This window comes from Cervus canadensis, chromosome 6 (genome assembly GCF_019320065.1).
Source record: "Cervus canadensis isolate Bull #8, Minnesota chromosome 6, ASM1932006v1, whole genome shotgun sequence".
Lineage (NCBI taxonomy): Eukaryota > Metazoa > Chordata > Mammalia > Artiodactyla > Cervidae > Cervus > Cervus canadensis.
In genome coordinates this window covers 14,162,024-14,177,589 of record NC_057391.1, presented here as the reverse complement: position 1 = coordinate 14,177,589, position 15,566 = coordinate 14,162,024, and the positions used below count along the sequence as shown (strand labels likewise).

General features: G+C 51.2%; 1 protein-coding gene across 1 annotated transcript in view; it reads left to right on the top strand.

Moving 5' to 3' along the window:
* ITGA11 (integrin subunit alpha 11) overlaps nt 1-15,566 on the top strand; it is a 129,891-nt gene that overhangs the window by 88,073 nt on the left and 26,252 nt on the right. The window contains exons 11-15 of the mRNA XM_043470899.1: nt 4,517-4,661; nt 7,445-7,593; nt 10,820-10,960; nt 11,225-11,428; nt 12,526-12,656. Coding sequence (XP_043326834.1) covers nt 4,517-4,661; nt 7,445-7,593; nt 10,820-10,960; nt 11,225-11,428; nt 12,526-12,656 — 770 coding nt within the window. The remainder of the gene's footprint in view (nt 1-4,516; nt 4,662-7,444; nt 7,594-10,819; nt 10,961-11,224; nt 11,429-12,525; nt 12,657-15,566) is intronic.

The following is a 15,566-nucleotide window of genomic DNA, read 5'->3' as shown; positions in this document are numbered from 1 at the left end:
GGAACTAGAAGTGTGCATTTTGAGACTTCCTAATAAGCCAAGGAGGGCTTCTCAGGTGGCTCAGTGGTAAAGAATCCGCCTGCCAAAGCAGGAGACTTAGGTTCGATCTCTGGGTCCAGAAAATCCCCTGGAGAAGGAAATGGCAACACACTCCAATATTCTTGCCTGGGAAATTCCATGGACAGAAGATTCTGGTGAGCAATAGTCACAAAAGAGTCACAAGAGAGTCACAAAAGAGTCACAAAAGGGTCACAAAAGGGTCACAAAAGAGTCAGGCACAACTTAGTGATTAACCAACCAATAAATCAAGGAAGTTTTTCTTAAAATCCTAACTCTGCCAGGTACCCACCCACCCCCTCAGCAGGTCACCCCCTCCTGTGGGCCCTCAAAGGCTGTCCTGACCTCTATCAGATCACTCCTCACAGACTCATCTGTAGGTCCAACTTGACTGTGAGATTTGAGGACCCCTGCCTCCCTGGAAGTACTTTATGGCTGAATTAATGAATGAGAGGAACTAATATGTATGCAGTCCTTATTGGCTGCCAAGCACCCTGCTAAGGATTCAAAATGCTAGTTCTCACAGCTATTTACAGAACTATAGAATAGTCTCAGAACTATTTACAGCTGAGGACCGTTAGGCTAGGCGAGAAAGAGGAACATTCCCAAGGTCACACAGCTGGAGGCTTTGGAGCTAGAAGTGGAGCTCGAATGTCTGACACCATAGATCACAGTCTAATCCCGGGCCTGGGATTACTCAGCCTACTGACCATCTGGGCTGGGTACTACTTTGCCATGAGGCTATCCTGTGCATCGTAGGTAGTCAGCAGCATCCCTGGTCTCTACTCACCATAGCAACCCCAACACCACCGTGGGCTGTAACTACCAAAGCTGACTTCAGGCATTACTAAATATTGCCTGGGGGCTAAGCCACCCCCAGTTGGGAACCACTGTTCTAGACTATGCGGCTTCCCGTGCTGGGCATGTGGCCCGACCCTGGCTGGGGACAGGGTCGAGCAGGAACACTGAGTTTGGGGAGATCTGGTCACAGATCAGCTGAGGGAGCACTCAGCTGAGGTAGGAAGGTAATTCTGCTGCAGGACCGGTCAGAGGACAGCTGAGCGCTGAGCTGGCAGTCTCTGATGGTGAGGACTCAGGCAAATACAGGTACAGGTCCTCCTCCAGGAAGGCACACACTTGGCCTTAGATCTTCTGGGGGCCACCAAGCCCGTGTCCTCATTTCTGCACAGAGAGTCAGGAAGGTCAGCTGCCACCCAGGCGCACCATGATCTGGTGGAAGCCCCAGAAACCTCGCGGGGAAGGAGGCCGTAAGTCAGGGAGCCAGTGCCAGACCTGGAGCAAGGAGCACAGAGCTTCCCCACCACGCCCTTCTGTTTGTTTCCCAGCTGGGCTGGTATGCCTGGCTACTTCTATCAAAGCTTTGGCCCTTTCTGCAGCTCCATGCTTCCAGATTTTTTTCCAAACTCAAAAGGTCTGGGTTTTCCCAACTGGGAAAAGATGGTGACCACCTGAAGTTTGCCTTGGTGGCCTGGGCTTGCTGTCTCAGCCAGCCCACTCCTCACAGGGCACCCTGTCCACAGCAGGGCCCCAGGAGACCCTGCTCGGGAAAGGGCCTCCCAAGAGGACCACAAGCCCGCCTGCAGCCACTGCCGGGGTGGACTGGCATCAGGTGAGGGCCCAGAAGCCCTCAGCCCGCCCAGCGCTGCCAAATGCAGAAATTCCGATGGAACCACCAAGCCTCACGTGTGGTGAGTCAGCATCAGGTCTCCCCCAGCTGAATCCCAGGCACCCAGTTAAGCCAGGCCTTCTCAGTACATCACAGAGGTTTCCAGTCATCTGCAAAGCCAAACATTCATCTTCAAAGGCCTCCGCAGGAAGCAGACTGGCCTGCTGTCATACTGAAAGCAGAATCTAGGGGCTTCTGGGGAAGCCAGTGAGCATTTTTTCCCTCTGACCAACTCCATCCCAGCCCTGCCACTGACTTGCTGCATGACCTCAGGCAACCCCCTTTCCCTCTCTGAATATTGGGTGCTCATTAGTCTAGTGCAGATAGTGACTGTCCTGCTGGTCTCCCACAAATGATGAGAAAGGATCTTGCAAAGAATGGAGCACACCCCAAGAGCAAGGAATGTTGGCAGGAGTCTCTGAGGCCCTGGCCTGGATCCTGGCCCCGACGGATTGTCAGACTCTCCCAGGCTGAAGCGCCCAGAGTAGGAGAGAGAAAGCTAATGAGAAAACGCGACATTAAACCAAACACATCAGACTCACCCAAGAGCAGCTTATTTATAGCTGTAAAAACATCCTGTCGGAACAACCTCTAAAATATTAGGACTTTAATCCTTATATATGATCATCTTGAAAGTGAAACCTTGGAAATGAGAAAAGGAACTTATTACAGTTCCCAATCTCGCCTCCTCCACCCAGTAATGAAATCAATGCTGAGGCCTCTGCCTGTATGTTTAGTTATGGCTCTGTTGTCCCCAGGCCAGAGTCACATTTTTCCATTGGTCCCTGTCTTTGGTGGTGGTGGTTTAGTCACTCGGTCGTGTCTTTCTCTTTGCGACCCCATGGACTATAGCCCACCAGGCTCCTCTGTCCATGGGATTTTCCAGGCAAGAATACTGGAGTTGGTAGCCATGTCCTCTCCAAGGGATCTTTCCCACTGAGGGACTGAACCTGGGTCTCCAGCCTTGCAGGCAGATTCTTTACCAACTGAGCCACCAGGAAAGGAGAAATTCAGTACTCTGGGCACCAGTGGTGGGGAAACCTAAAATTCCACCCACCAGCTGGATTGAAGGAGGGCTTAGTGGGAGAGAGATGACTTCACCAGCTTGTGCTTTAACATTCCAAAACTGGGAGGCAAAACAGGGTGCCCCTGACTCGTGATCACCAAGGTGACCCAGGAAGGTGGCCCCCCTGCTTCCACCCCCCTCCTCAGCCCCTCATTGTCCCTAGTCACTTCTCTCCCTCTTCCGAGTCATTACTGTTCATCTTCCTGTGTCCACGAGGTATGTGGGTGGTTGGGGGTGGAGATACAGTTCAGGGGCAGCCCAGAGAGTGAATAGACCCAGTCCAGTCCTCAGAAATGACCCTGGAGGTTTCCCCTCAGGGAGCTAGAGCTCCCATCTTCCTGCTTAGGCATCGGAGCATCTGCTTACCCTGTAATTAAAGACAACCTCCTGTCCTTGAGGTGCCGGCTGCCACAAACGTGGCCCTGGCTTACCTGTCTAGCCCCATGCTGAACCATCCTGCTCCTCTCACTCGGGGCTCCAGCCCCATTGAATAGCTTTCAGTTCCTTGAAGCCAAAGGCTCTGAACTATCTCCAGCCTCAGCGCCTTTGCATAAATTATTTCATCTCTCCAGGTGTCTAGGTGAGCATCACTTGCTCAAAATGCTTTTCCTGAGCCCCATCTCAATCTAAATTCACTCTCACCCCAGGATTTATCACAGCCCTCACTGTGTGGCAGCTATCACAGTTTGCAGGTATTCTGTTTATCTGTGTATGTCTTTAGTGCCTGTGAGCTCTGTGGGGGCAGGGATAGTATCCCCAGCGCTAAGCAAGTGTCTGACGTAAGACACACACACAGTGAATTTGTACTGAAGAATGAAGAAGTAGCGTTTACACACAGGAAAGCAACTCACACGCTGCAAAGGAGGGAGGAAAAACACGGATTGTGTGCATGCTAAGTCGATTCAGTGTGTCCGACTCTGTGCCACCCCGTGGCCTTTAGCTTGCCGGGCTCCTCTAGCCATGGGATGCTCCAGGCAAGAATACTGGAGTGGATTTGCCATTTCTTCCTCCAGTGGATCTTCTCAACCCAGGGATAAAACCCACGTCTGTTACATCTCCTGCATTGGCAGGTGTGTTCTTTACACTGGAGCCACCTGGAAAGCCCCAGAAAAGCATACTGCGCACCACTTGAAGGGGGCTTCCCTGGTGGCTCAGCTGGTAAAGAATCTGCCTGCAGTGTGGGAGATCTAGGTTCCATCCCTGGGTTGGGATGATCCCCTGGAGAAGGAAAAGGCTACCCACTCCAGTATTCTGGCCTGGAGAATTCCATGGACTATAGGCCACTATAGTGGACCCACTATAGTCCACGGGTCACAGAGAGTTGGACACGAATAAGCAATTTTCACTTTCATCACTTAAAGGAGTGTCAGAAGGAAGGGATGGCAACAAGGGATTTGCTAGAGAGGTTCTGAAGCCCAGAATGGAATGCAACCTTGGTCCTGAATTTGGAACTTGTTTCTAGAACATTCCTTCTTTCCTAAGATTCCATCCTTGGGATCAGCTTGACCCGCTTTATCCTAAGAACGGAATGGGGCAAGAAAGCCCTCAGCTCCTGTTAAAGCCAAGAATTCTGGCTGGAAGTTGGGCTATTAACAAACTGGGCAGGAGTTGCCAAAGGCGGCAGGTGGATGCTTCATGGTGTGGATGTGGGGCAACTTCCCAGCCTGGGGCACATGAGCTGATGTGCACCCCCTCCCCGATGTCAGGACGGGATTCTGCTGGGAGCCGTGGGCGCTTATGACTGGAACGGAGCTGTGCTGAAGGAGACCAGCAGTGGGAAGGTCATTCCTCTCCGTGAGTCTTACCTGAAGGAATTCCCCGAGGAGCTCAAGAACCATGGCGCCTACCTGGGTAAGAGGCAGGGCTGAGGGGCGGCTGGTGGGCGGTGGGCCAGGAGAGAACTTGGGGGTCATGCTCAAAAGCGAGACGAGGGGCTTGTCAGCATAGTCTGTGCTGATTCAAGCACAGTTAGGAGTCGTTGCCTCTCCAGACTGGCATCCAGCACACCCAGCACACCCAGCACCGTGCCTGGCTCATCATGGGCTCTCCATCAGTAGAATAAACAGGGTCCCCAGGCCAGGCCATGGACCGGGCCATGCAGCAGGAGGTGAGAAAGCGAGCGAAGCTTCATCTGCCACTCCCCATCTCCACACCCCCGCCCCCATCCGTGGAAAAATTGTCTTTCACAAAACCAGTGCCTGGTGCCAAAAAGATTGCAGACTGCCAGAATAAATGACAAGCAGTCTGACCTGAAATTATTTCCATTCATGCCTCTAGACTCTCCGGCAGCTGTTGGTATGTTTTCAGAATTGAGTGCAGGAAGTCTGCCTCCCCAAGGCAAAAATGCAAGTGGAGGATGTGCTCAATTCCGTTCAGTCACTCAGTCATGTCCGAATCTTTGCGTTACAATCAAGGCGGAAGTCATCTCCCATTAAGCACCTTAGTGTGAGTGAAAGTCGCTCAGTCGTGTCCGACTCTTTGCAACCCCATGGACTATCTAGTCCATGGAATTCTCCAGGCCAGAATACTGGAGTGGAATACTGGAGTGGGTAGCCTTCCCTTCTCCAGGGGATCTTCCCAACCCAGGGATCAAACCCAGGTCTCCTGCATTGCTGGAGGATTCTTTACCAGCTGAGCCACAAGGGAAGCTCACCTTAAGCACCTTAAGGTGGTCGTAAAAAGAAAAGTGTGAGTCATTGACCTGCTGGTGACAGGTCCCCGCTGTGAGACCTTAACCATAGCCCAGTCACCTCCAGCTTTGTAAGAGCGAGCCTCTGCCATTCATGCAGAAAGGGCTGAACCAGAGGAAAGGAGAGGGCTCCCATTGTTTGTCTTTCTGAGTTTCTGAACCGAGTCTACCAGCTGTGAAGTTATCACCAATGCAGCCTCAGACCCCACTTCTCCGTGAACTAAGTTGGCAGTGGGCCTCTCCGTGGTGGGAAGGTCGCTCCTCCTCCCAGAAGACCCTTCGTGAGGCCCAACCATGGTCCCTCCTTGGGTGGGAGTCCGGAGGGAGAGCCTTTCTGCTCCTCCTCTCTCTGGGGGCTCATTCAGTGAGGGCACTGTGGGGGACCTCTGGAAGATTCCTCCCTCTGTGCCCCAAGGGAGATGGGAGTTTGGGGAAGGAGGCCGGGAGGCCAGGCTCTCCGCCTCCACACTGGGGAAGCTGATGGACTTCCGGCCCCAGGCCTTCAGGGAGGCTCTCTGGCTTTCAGGGTGGCCTCGCCTGCTGGTCAGAGAGCCCCACGGGAACTGCAGCCACAGCCAGCAGACAGCAGGGAAGCAGGAAGCTCTCAGCACTGCTTAGAGCTTGGAGAGTCGGCCTTGCCTGCCCCCAGGACATTCAGCCCCTAGGACCCTCCCATGATCACTGTCCCTCCTTCCAGGGAAGCCCAAATGCCTGGGGTCAATGAGAATACTCTCAGTAATGCTGCTAAGGGCTCAGCTTAGAAGAAACCCTTGCTCCACCGCACAAGGCTAAGCCTGCTCTACCCTCGTATTTTTGTGATTGCTCTGAATACACGGCCCTGTTGGCCACCCTCCATGCGATATCCTGCTCTCACCTACTCCACTTCCCAGAATACCTTTCCAAGAGTCAAAGATGGTGTATCTAGAACCAGAGTTCCCCACCCTACGGCGCCCACACTCCCAGCCACTGTGGGTTGGCTTCTGTGCATCCCGCAGCCACTCTGAAAGCAACTGGTGGGACCCGAGAGACAGTTACCACATATATACAGGCATGCACACACAGCAGAAGGAGCCGCTCATTCCCCAGAAAACACCAGGGAATTGCCAGCAAGGCCTGACACCCATCTAAAATCTGGGATCCATTCTCCAAATCATCTGGCAGGAAGTAGGACTCGGCTTTGCATACCTGCAAGGGTCCCATTTTCAGGAGATTTGTCTAAAGACGCTGCACAGTCACTCCCCAGAGCTGGTTGCTCGATTGGAAACTCACAGGAACCAGGCACAGATCCCGGAACATGGATTGGAGGCGTTTCCCAAAGAGCCCCTGGGTTTCCGTCCTGTTCTCTTCTGAGTGGCATACGCGTGTGAATGCAGAGAAGCCTGGGCACTCCCCGCTTTGGGGCTGCTGGAATCCCTGAGACCCCCCACCTCCATGCCCTGAGCAGAGCAGCTCCTTGCCTCTGCACAGCCAACCCTTCATTTTTTGGTGGACCACTTAGCAGGGCATTCTGGTGATGAAGAGGACATTGCTTGGTCCCCAGAGAGACTACTGGTGGGGATCAGAAACAAAGCCTGCCCAACATAAAAAGAAGTATGGCTAGGGTTTGTTCTCTCGCTTCCCTGTTCCCTCACGTGCTCATCTGTAGGGCGAGTGAAGCAGGTGATATGCATATTCCAGGCAGCGATGCCTTTCAGTGACCCCACCTGGCTTCTTTCGATGCCCTCCAGCAGAGGGTGGGCTCAGTGAGTTCCCTGCGTCCACCAGCCCATTCCAAGCCCTGCCTCTTCCAGGCCTCCTCAGCTGAGCCTGGGAACTACTGTCTAAAACTACCATCTGCTCAGCCTGCTCTGAATGCCCCTCTGCAGTGGCCCATCCATGCCTCCAGGCCCTGGCGAGGTCTGCCAGGCCGCGGGGCCGGAGACCAGCCTGTTTCCTCCCACGGCAGGGTACACAGTCACATCGGTCGTGTCCTCCAGGCAGGGGCGGGTGTACGTGGCCGGAGCCCCCCGGTTCAACCACACAGGCAAAGTCATCCTGTTCACTATGCACAACAACCGGAGCCTCACCATCCACCAGGCCCTGCAGGGCGAGCAGGTAACGCAGCGGGGGCTGGGGGCGGGGCCGACAGGTGGGACGGACGGGATGGCAAGGCTGGGAGGGACTGCAGCTCAGCTCGTCCCTCACAGGACTGTCCCCAGACCCACAAGCATCCTTCCTGGCTAGGGGTGTATGCCTTCTTAATACCCACCTGGGAGCTGATGCTCCCTCCCCAGAAAGCCAGATCACGGACCCTGCTGCGGCAACGAGAACCTGGGAGAACTCATGGAGCCCTTGACTCTGAAGCACTAGCCAGACCTCTGCCCCCGACCACCAGCATCTCTCTGGTCGTGTCTAGAGTTCAGGGCTCTGGCAGAGGCAACATCCAGGCCGTGACTTCCCAGCTTGGGCTGACAAGGCCCCTGGGCATCTGAAGGGGCACTCGTGTTCCTCATGCCACCTCGGTGCTCCCAGAAGTGGGAGGAGTCATGCCTCCACCCACAGCAAGGCCTCAGGGGTTCACCAAGATGCCGACTTCTTTCCTTCCCTGGAATGGGCACGATGCAGAACGGTATAACCGCCAATGTCACAGCACACCCCCCACCCCAAGACGTGGTGGGCAACTAGGCTGTGCTGCTAGAGTCTCATGTTAGAAGGTCATGAATGCACAGAGGAAAGCTATGATTAAAGTCAGTGATGGTGAAAAGATCAGGAAACAGGGTTCTGATACAGGTCATTTCAGTAGCCCAGGAAAACCGTGGTCCTGAGAAGAAACACAGCTTTTCCAAGGCTATTGGGTAGATTCCCTGGGTAAAGCTCAGAATCCTGGACTCTTGGTGGGGCTGCCCAAATTGTGCTACCTCCTGACCCCAACAACCCCCACACGAGGCCTTGGCCCCTCCTGCCTGGCAGCATCCCGTATCCATGGCACCCTGCGCTGAGCTGAGCCCTGTCCAGGTCCTTCCTGTTAATCTTGGCTTGCCCCTGGTGCTCCAGAGCCTGGGAACAGCCCTGTTTCCTGCCTCTGCCACTGCCCTTGGCCATGAGGACACGCTCTTTGCCAGGTCTAACCTCCATCCCTCTAGCTGCAGGGAGCCATCCTTCCACTATTCCTCTTCCCATCCCAAACGCACTGGGGGCTCTGGGAGCTGCTCTGGTCCCAGCCTCCACACTGCCTGCCCATACCCCACCCGTGGCCGGCTCTCAGGAATCCAAGGTTAGACCTTGAGAGCCGGAGGGAATTCACCAAAGAATATATGACATTTTTACTGCCTGGATCTGCCTCCAACATCCAAACGAGAAACCGCAGCACTGAAGGCAGCTAAGTTAAGTGGATTCCAAATCACCGTGACCCATATAGCAGAGGCCACATGTTTAGACAGACTTCCCTCCGCCTCCCTCTCTGCTCTCTGTCTGCCTCTTAATCACTTCACGTAGGCACATCTCTCCCCTCCCCACACCGTGTTTATAATTTCCTTTTTTCCCTCTTCTGTATTTTTTTTTTATCATTCTCCTGAGTTAAAAGATTTTAATGCTTGAGGATAAATTTCTTCTGAAAACACCCCAAGTCAGGAAGGGAGAATCATGGGCTTGGACGTCAGATGGATCAGAGTTCCAACCCAATTTGGTTGTGACCGGCCTTCTGACCTTGGGCTAGAGACTCAAATTCTCTGAGCTTCAGTTCCTGCCCTGTGAAATAAGGACAATGATCTCTCCCAAGACAGCGTGAGGCTGTAAAGTGCCTCACACGGGGCCTGTCCTTGGGAAGGGCTCCTTTTCTTTCCCGAGCAACCCCTTGCTCCTATAAACATTTATAGAGCACCTCCTGCATGCCAGGCACAGCACCCAGGCTTGGAGGGAATGAGACAGGAGCAGCGCCCACTGTTGGGGGCATCTGTGGAGGGAACCAGTGCTGGGGGGAGGAGGACAGGGCTGGGGGAGAGCAAGGAGAAGGGGCCCCCATGGCAGGGGATGGAGTGGGGAAGGCCAGGGGTGTCTTTGAACAGGAAGTGACCTGTAGGACGATAGACAGACCTGGAGAGAGGGGAGGAGAAAAGGGTACAGGCTAAAGAAAAGTATGTACAGGGGAAGCTGGGAAGCCCGCCAGAGCAGGGGGCTTTTGGAGAAGAGAAATCACTTAGTATGTCTGGGGGAATGTGGGAGCCAGAGGGTGGGAGACAGAGGCTGGGGAGGCAGGGAGGCCAGTCCAGGAGGGTCACACTGCAGAGTTTGGACATTCCCCCCCAAAGCAAGGAAGGGACATGGTCAGCTTCTGGAGGCCACTCTAGCTCCCCACAGGGCTGGGCTGGAGGGCCAGTCTGGAGATGGGGGGTCCTTCGGAAGGTGCCTCACCTGAGGAAGAAGCATCAGAGGAGGAGGGAAGTAGGTGGATTTGGGACATGTTTGGCATCCACCAAGAGGACTTGTGGGGAGACTGCAGGTGGGAGAGATGGGAGTGGAGCCAGGAGGACCCTTAGGTTTCTGAGTTGGGAGCATGGCACCCAAGGCGAGAGAGGAACACCCTAAGTGCTCAAATACTGAGAAGAAACCACAAGTCACCACCCAAGGTGCTAAGCCCAGAGTTATTTGGAAAATAAAATATTGAAAATGAGTTAAATGTCCAACAGAGGACTGATTAAACATGTTTGGCATGTGCATAATTTGGAGTGCTATACCATAGTCAAAGCTATGGCTTTTCCAGTAGTCATGTGTGGATGTGACAGTTGGAGCATAAGGAAGGCTGAGTGCCAAAGAATTGATGTATGGTGCCAGAGAAGACTCTTGAGAGTCCCTTGGACTGCAAGGAGATCAAACCAGCCAATCCTAAAGGAAATCAAACCTGAATATTCATTGGAAGGACTGATGCTGAAGCTCCAATACTTTGGCCACCTGATGTGAAGAGCCAACTCATTGAAAAAGATTCTGATGCTGGGAAAGATTGAGGGCAAGAGGAGAAGGGTGCAAGAGGATGAGATGGTTGGATGGCATCCCTGACTCAATGGACATGAGTTTGAGCAAACTCCAGGAGACAGTGAAGGATGGGGAAGCCTGGTGTGCTGCAGTCCATGGGGGCCACAAAGAGTCAGACAGGACTTAGCAACTGAACAACAAAAGTTAAATAATGGAAAGTCAGGTGGTGGCAGAATGGTTAAGGAGAAAAGGGTTGGAGGTGGGGGCGTCGCTCATTTTTTCAGCAAGGAGTCTGAGTCAAAGGCTGTCCACTGGTAAGGGGAGGCCTCTCAGCAGCCCAGCCCCATGCCCCTCCCCCATCCCTGTGCCGCAGATAGGCTCTTACTACGGGAGCGAGATCACCTCGGTGGACGTGGATGAAGACGGTGTGACTGACGTCCTGCTGGTGGGCGCGCCCATGTACTTCAGCGAGGGCGGAGAGCGGGGCAGGGTGTACGTCTATAACCTGAGACAGGTACGGCGCGCGGATGCTGGCCAGCTTTCCAGGGACACCTGACCCATGCCTTGATCAGGTGTCCATGAAGGAAAATGGGAAGCGGAGGCCAGCGCATGCCTGCAGAGCCAGACTGGAGAGGAGAGGAACCTCCTCTGTCCTTGGGTTTATGTAGCGGGAAAGAAATAGGGAAACACAGAAGGGATGGTGCAGGCCAGAGTGGGTCATGACCCTGAGAGACCTTGCCAAGTCCCCCTGAGCCTTCTCCTGCCCCTGATTTTGCAGGACCGGTTTGTTTACAATGGAACGTTGAAGGATTCCCATGGTTACCAGAACGCCCGATTCGGCTCCTCCATCGCCTCCGTTCGGGACCTCAATCAAGATTCCTACAACGATGTGGTGGTGGGAGCCCCTCTGGAAGACAACCACGGGGGTGTCATCTACATCTACCATGGCTTCCAAGGCAGCATCCTGAAGACACCGAAGCAGGTATTGCCCCCCACCCCAACCCCCAAAATAAATGGAGCTAGAACTTGGAGTTCTAGTAGCTCATGCCCTGGCCTCACCCAGGAAAGGATTGCTATCTGTCCTAGCTCTACTTGCCGCAAGTTGAAATTAGTCTTAAGACCTTCCCATCACCCCTGTGGATACCTTCTCCCTGCTCAACTTCATCTCCCCAACAACAGCAATAACAAACTCCCCCCAAGGACCTGAATCCCACTGGCCCTCACATGCTTTCATGCAACTGACTACATGTGGGGAAGACCTGGGGCTTCCCTAACAGCTCAGTGGTAGAGAACCTGCCTCCCAACACAGGAGATGCTAGTTCGTTTCCTGGTCCAGGAAGATCCCCTGGAGAAGGAAATGGCACCCCACTCCAGTATTCTTGCCTGGGAAGTCCCATGGACAGAGGAACCGGGAGGGCTACAGTCCATGGGGGTGCAAAGAGTCGGACACAGCTGAACAAATGAATGGAGAAGGCCTATTTGGGCTCCTCCTCTCTGGAAATGCCTCAGGCTAGAAACAGTGCTGTCCCCAAGAGTGAGCCATCCCAAGCGCCTTCCCCTCAGGCTCATCACTTTTGCCTATTTTATTAGTAAGATAGCCTAATACACCACACTTAGAGATAGTGATGGGTTACCTGCCATGTAATGTGTACTTACATCCTATGGGGAATTCTTTTCTTAAATAGTTGATGTACAATATTATATGTTACAGATGTACATCAGAGTGGTTCACAATTTTTAAAGGTTATATTCCATGTATAGTTATTATAAAACATTGGCTAGATCCCCTGTGTCGTATATCTTCATATCTTATTTACTTTATACATAATAGTTTGTATTTCTTATCTCCTACCCCATCTTTCCCCCCTTTCCCTCTTCAGTGGAGAACACTTTTATGACACATTATTTTAATCCAAAAGAATGACTTAATGATAGAAATTTCAGGTTCCAAAACAGATGAGGAGAGGAGATAGCTTTGGGCTGAGGAAGTTTCCTGATAGTTTCAAACAGGCTGTCTCCAGGGCTCCCAGTTGTATCTACTCCTTAGGGTGCCCACACCCAGCTCTTCACTTCCTACAGAGAATCACCGCCTCAGAGCTGGCTCCTGGCCTCCAGTATTTTGGCTGCAGCATTCACGGACAACTGGACCTTGATGAGGACGGACTCGTTGACCTGGCAGTGGGCGCACTTGGCAACGCCGTGATTTTGTGGTTGGTTCCCCCATTTTTCATGATTCTTGGGCTCTCTTGAGGGTCCTGATGGATACAGGGTTTAAAAGACACGCTTTAGACTCTTTGTCTCTTGTCTTTAATCACTGTTGGCCAAATTCACCCTATTCTTATCCCATTGTGACTACAAATTTCCTTTTTATGGAATCACTGTAAGTTATTTTGAAGTCCAAATCCCTCTTCTCAGTGGGGTTCAGAGATTTTAGAGCTATTTAGTGACTAAAAACCCCCTTTGCCTTTTTCTAAAAGTTCTGATTACTGGGGCATTTCTCCCATTTAGCTTCTCTTAAAGGGACAGGCTGAGGACATTCTCAGCTGGGAGGATCTCCTTCTCCCCTAGTGTGAAAGATTTCTTTCCTCCAAACCCCTTCTGACCCCTGGTTTCCTTTCTCAGGGCCTCATTTCTGTACCATTCCGTCAGATATTTGTCATGCATTTGTACTTGGGGTCTGTGTTAAGCAATGGTCTGAAACTTAAAAAAAAAAAAAAAGGGTTTTCTAAAAGTCCATCTATTCTACCGTGTGATGTGTCAGCTACTTTTTGAGCCAAAAAAAACTTTAATTTGAACTAATTTTCTATATGTTGATACTTTTATTATAAATACAATAACTTAGAGAAAATTTGAGAAATAAATCACTCAGTTTCATCACCTTAACGTTACCACTATTAATATTTTGGCATATTTCCCTACCAGTCTTTTACCATCTGCATATAATTTTATATAAGTGCAATCACATTTTTCATACAACTTAAGAAAGATATTAAACAGAGATAGCTGATGACTTCATGGGGAGAATCTTTATGTTCTTGGTCCTCAAGAATATTAGATTCCACTCAGGAAATGTCTTAGTCCAGGTTCCCTAGAAAACAGAGCCTGAGGCTAAAGCTTGTGCATCCGCACTGCTGTGGGAGGGGCTTCAGTCCCAGAAGCAGAAGTGAGGGTCCAGGGAAACTGAGGCAGGAGAGGAGGAGAGAGATTCGAGAGGCAAGTAGCTAATGAGCTGCAGACTCAGGCTCTGGGCAGCTCCCTGCTCCAGCGTCTCCAGAGAGGCAGAAAGAATTCAGCCTCCGCTTTCTACAACAGCCCCTTAGGGGAGCAACGGGGAGCAGTGTATCTGCGAGCTCCTAGTGTCCCCCCAGTGCCATGGCCCAAGTGTCAGCTGCCCCACGCCTGTGGGCAGCACTGAGGAAGCGGGGTCTCTGCAGGTCCAGCACGGAAGTTTCACTGGCGCCACAGCCTGTCTCTCTTTGAAGGCCTTCTCCGCAGATCCTTCTTTGAAGGATCCTCTGCAGGGGATGTTAGGTCTTCGGTAGCGACAGCAGCTTGGACTAAATGTATTCACTGCCTTGGTTCTAGCCAGGAAGCAAGACAGGTGAACAAGGCCCAGGTTAGTGGGTAGACATTATCTCCCGGGTCTGTGGGGCAACACACAAACTACATTCTTTACAGGAAACAAGATACACTGGAAGAATCGGTCCCACAGAGTGGATTCAGTCAAGCCCTAGCTTGTGATGTCTAAACCTAAGTGCTACCTGAGTGACGCTGAAACTGTGGGCTGGAGCCCTCTAGGGAAAATTTAGAGTCAGACTCCCTGGATCTCAAACATGACTGCCATTAGCAACACCTGGGAGCTTTTAAACCTCTCATTACCCAGGTTTTACCCAGACCACTTAAAGTAGAATTTCTAGGTCAAGGACTCAGGCATTTAAAGACTCTCCAGGTGTTCACTTCCAGTAGGCACCTAAGTCTGAGAACTGCTGATATAAGCCATTATATTTACACAGCATTCTGCAATGTCGAAGGGCATTCTCACTTATGTAATTTGACTCTCACAATTCCCGGTCAGAGAGATCACATGGTCTGTCCAGTAGGAGCCGAGACTCAAACCTACCCTTCTCACTCCACAGCACAGAGGAGGCACCATCCCCCTTGCACTGAGAAGAGCAGCATATTAGCACAGATAATCATGCTAGAACTCTGAAGCATGTAAAACTCACTACACTTGTTTCTTTTTATATAAATGCATGGTTTGGAGAGGCAATAGTTTCCTTCCCTAACTCTGTTTGACTTAGTCAATTCGAGAGTAAATTCATGTTTCCTTGACTGCCTGGATGGGGCAGTGTTGGACTGAGTGGATGAGCGGGGAGTCTCTAGAACTGTGTCGTTTCCTCCTTTGTCTGCACACTGGAATCACCTGGAGTGCTGTAACACCCACGTTCTCCAAAGTGTGGCTCAGGTACCAACGGCACTAACATCACCTGAGAGCTTGCTAGAAATCCCAGGCCTGCTTTTTAACAAGATCCCCAGGAAATGTGCAAATATACCAAAGTCTGAGAAGCATTGCTTTAAGACAAGTTGATGCTGACTCTGGTTTGATTTGACGTGGAGAGCAATTTGGGGATCAGGATTTTTTAGTTTTTATAGTAGAGTACAATTGATTTACAATGTTATGTTTCAAGGTGTACAGCAAAGTGATTCAGTTATACATATACATATGTACATTTTTTTCAGAGTTTTGTTCCATAAAGGTTATTACAGAATATTGAGTAGAGTTTCCTATGCTATACAGTAGGGCCTTGTTGACTATTTAATATATGGTACTATATATATGTTAATTCCAAACATTTCCAGTTTATCCCTCCCCTCCAACTTTACTGTTTGGTCACTGTAAGTTTGTTTTTGAAGGCTGTGAGTCTGTTTCTGTTTTGTAAATAAATTCATTTGTATATTTTTTTAGATTCCACATGAGTGATATCTTATATTTGGTTTTCTCTGACTTCACCTACTATGGTAATCTCTAGGTCCATCCATATTGCTGTAAATATCATTGTTTCATGATTTTTTATGGATGAGTAATATTCCATTTTATATTCCATATATATATGTATGTA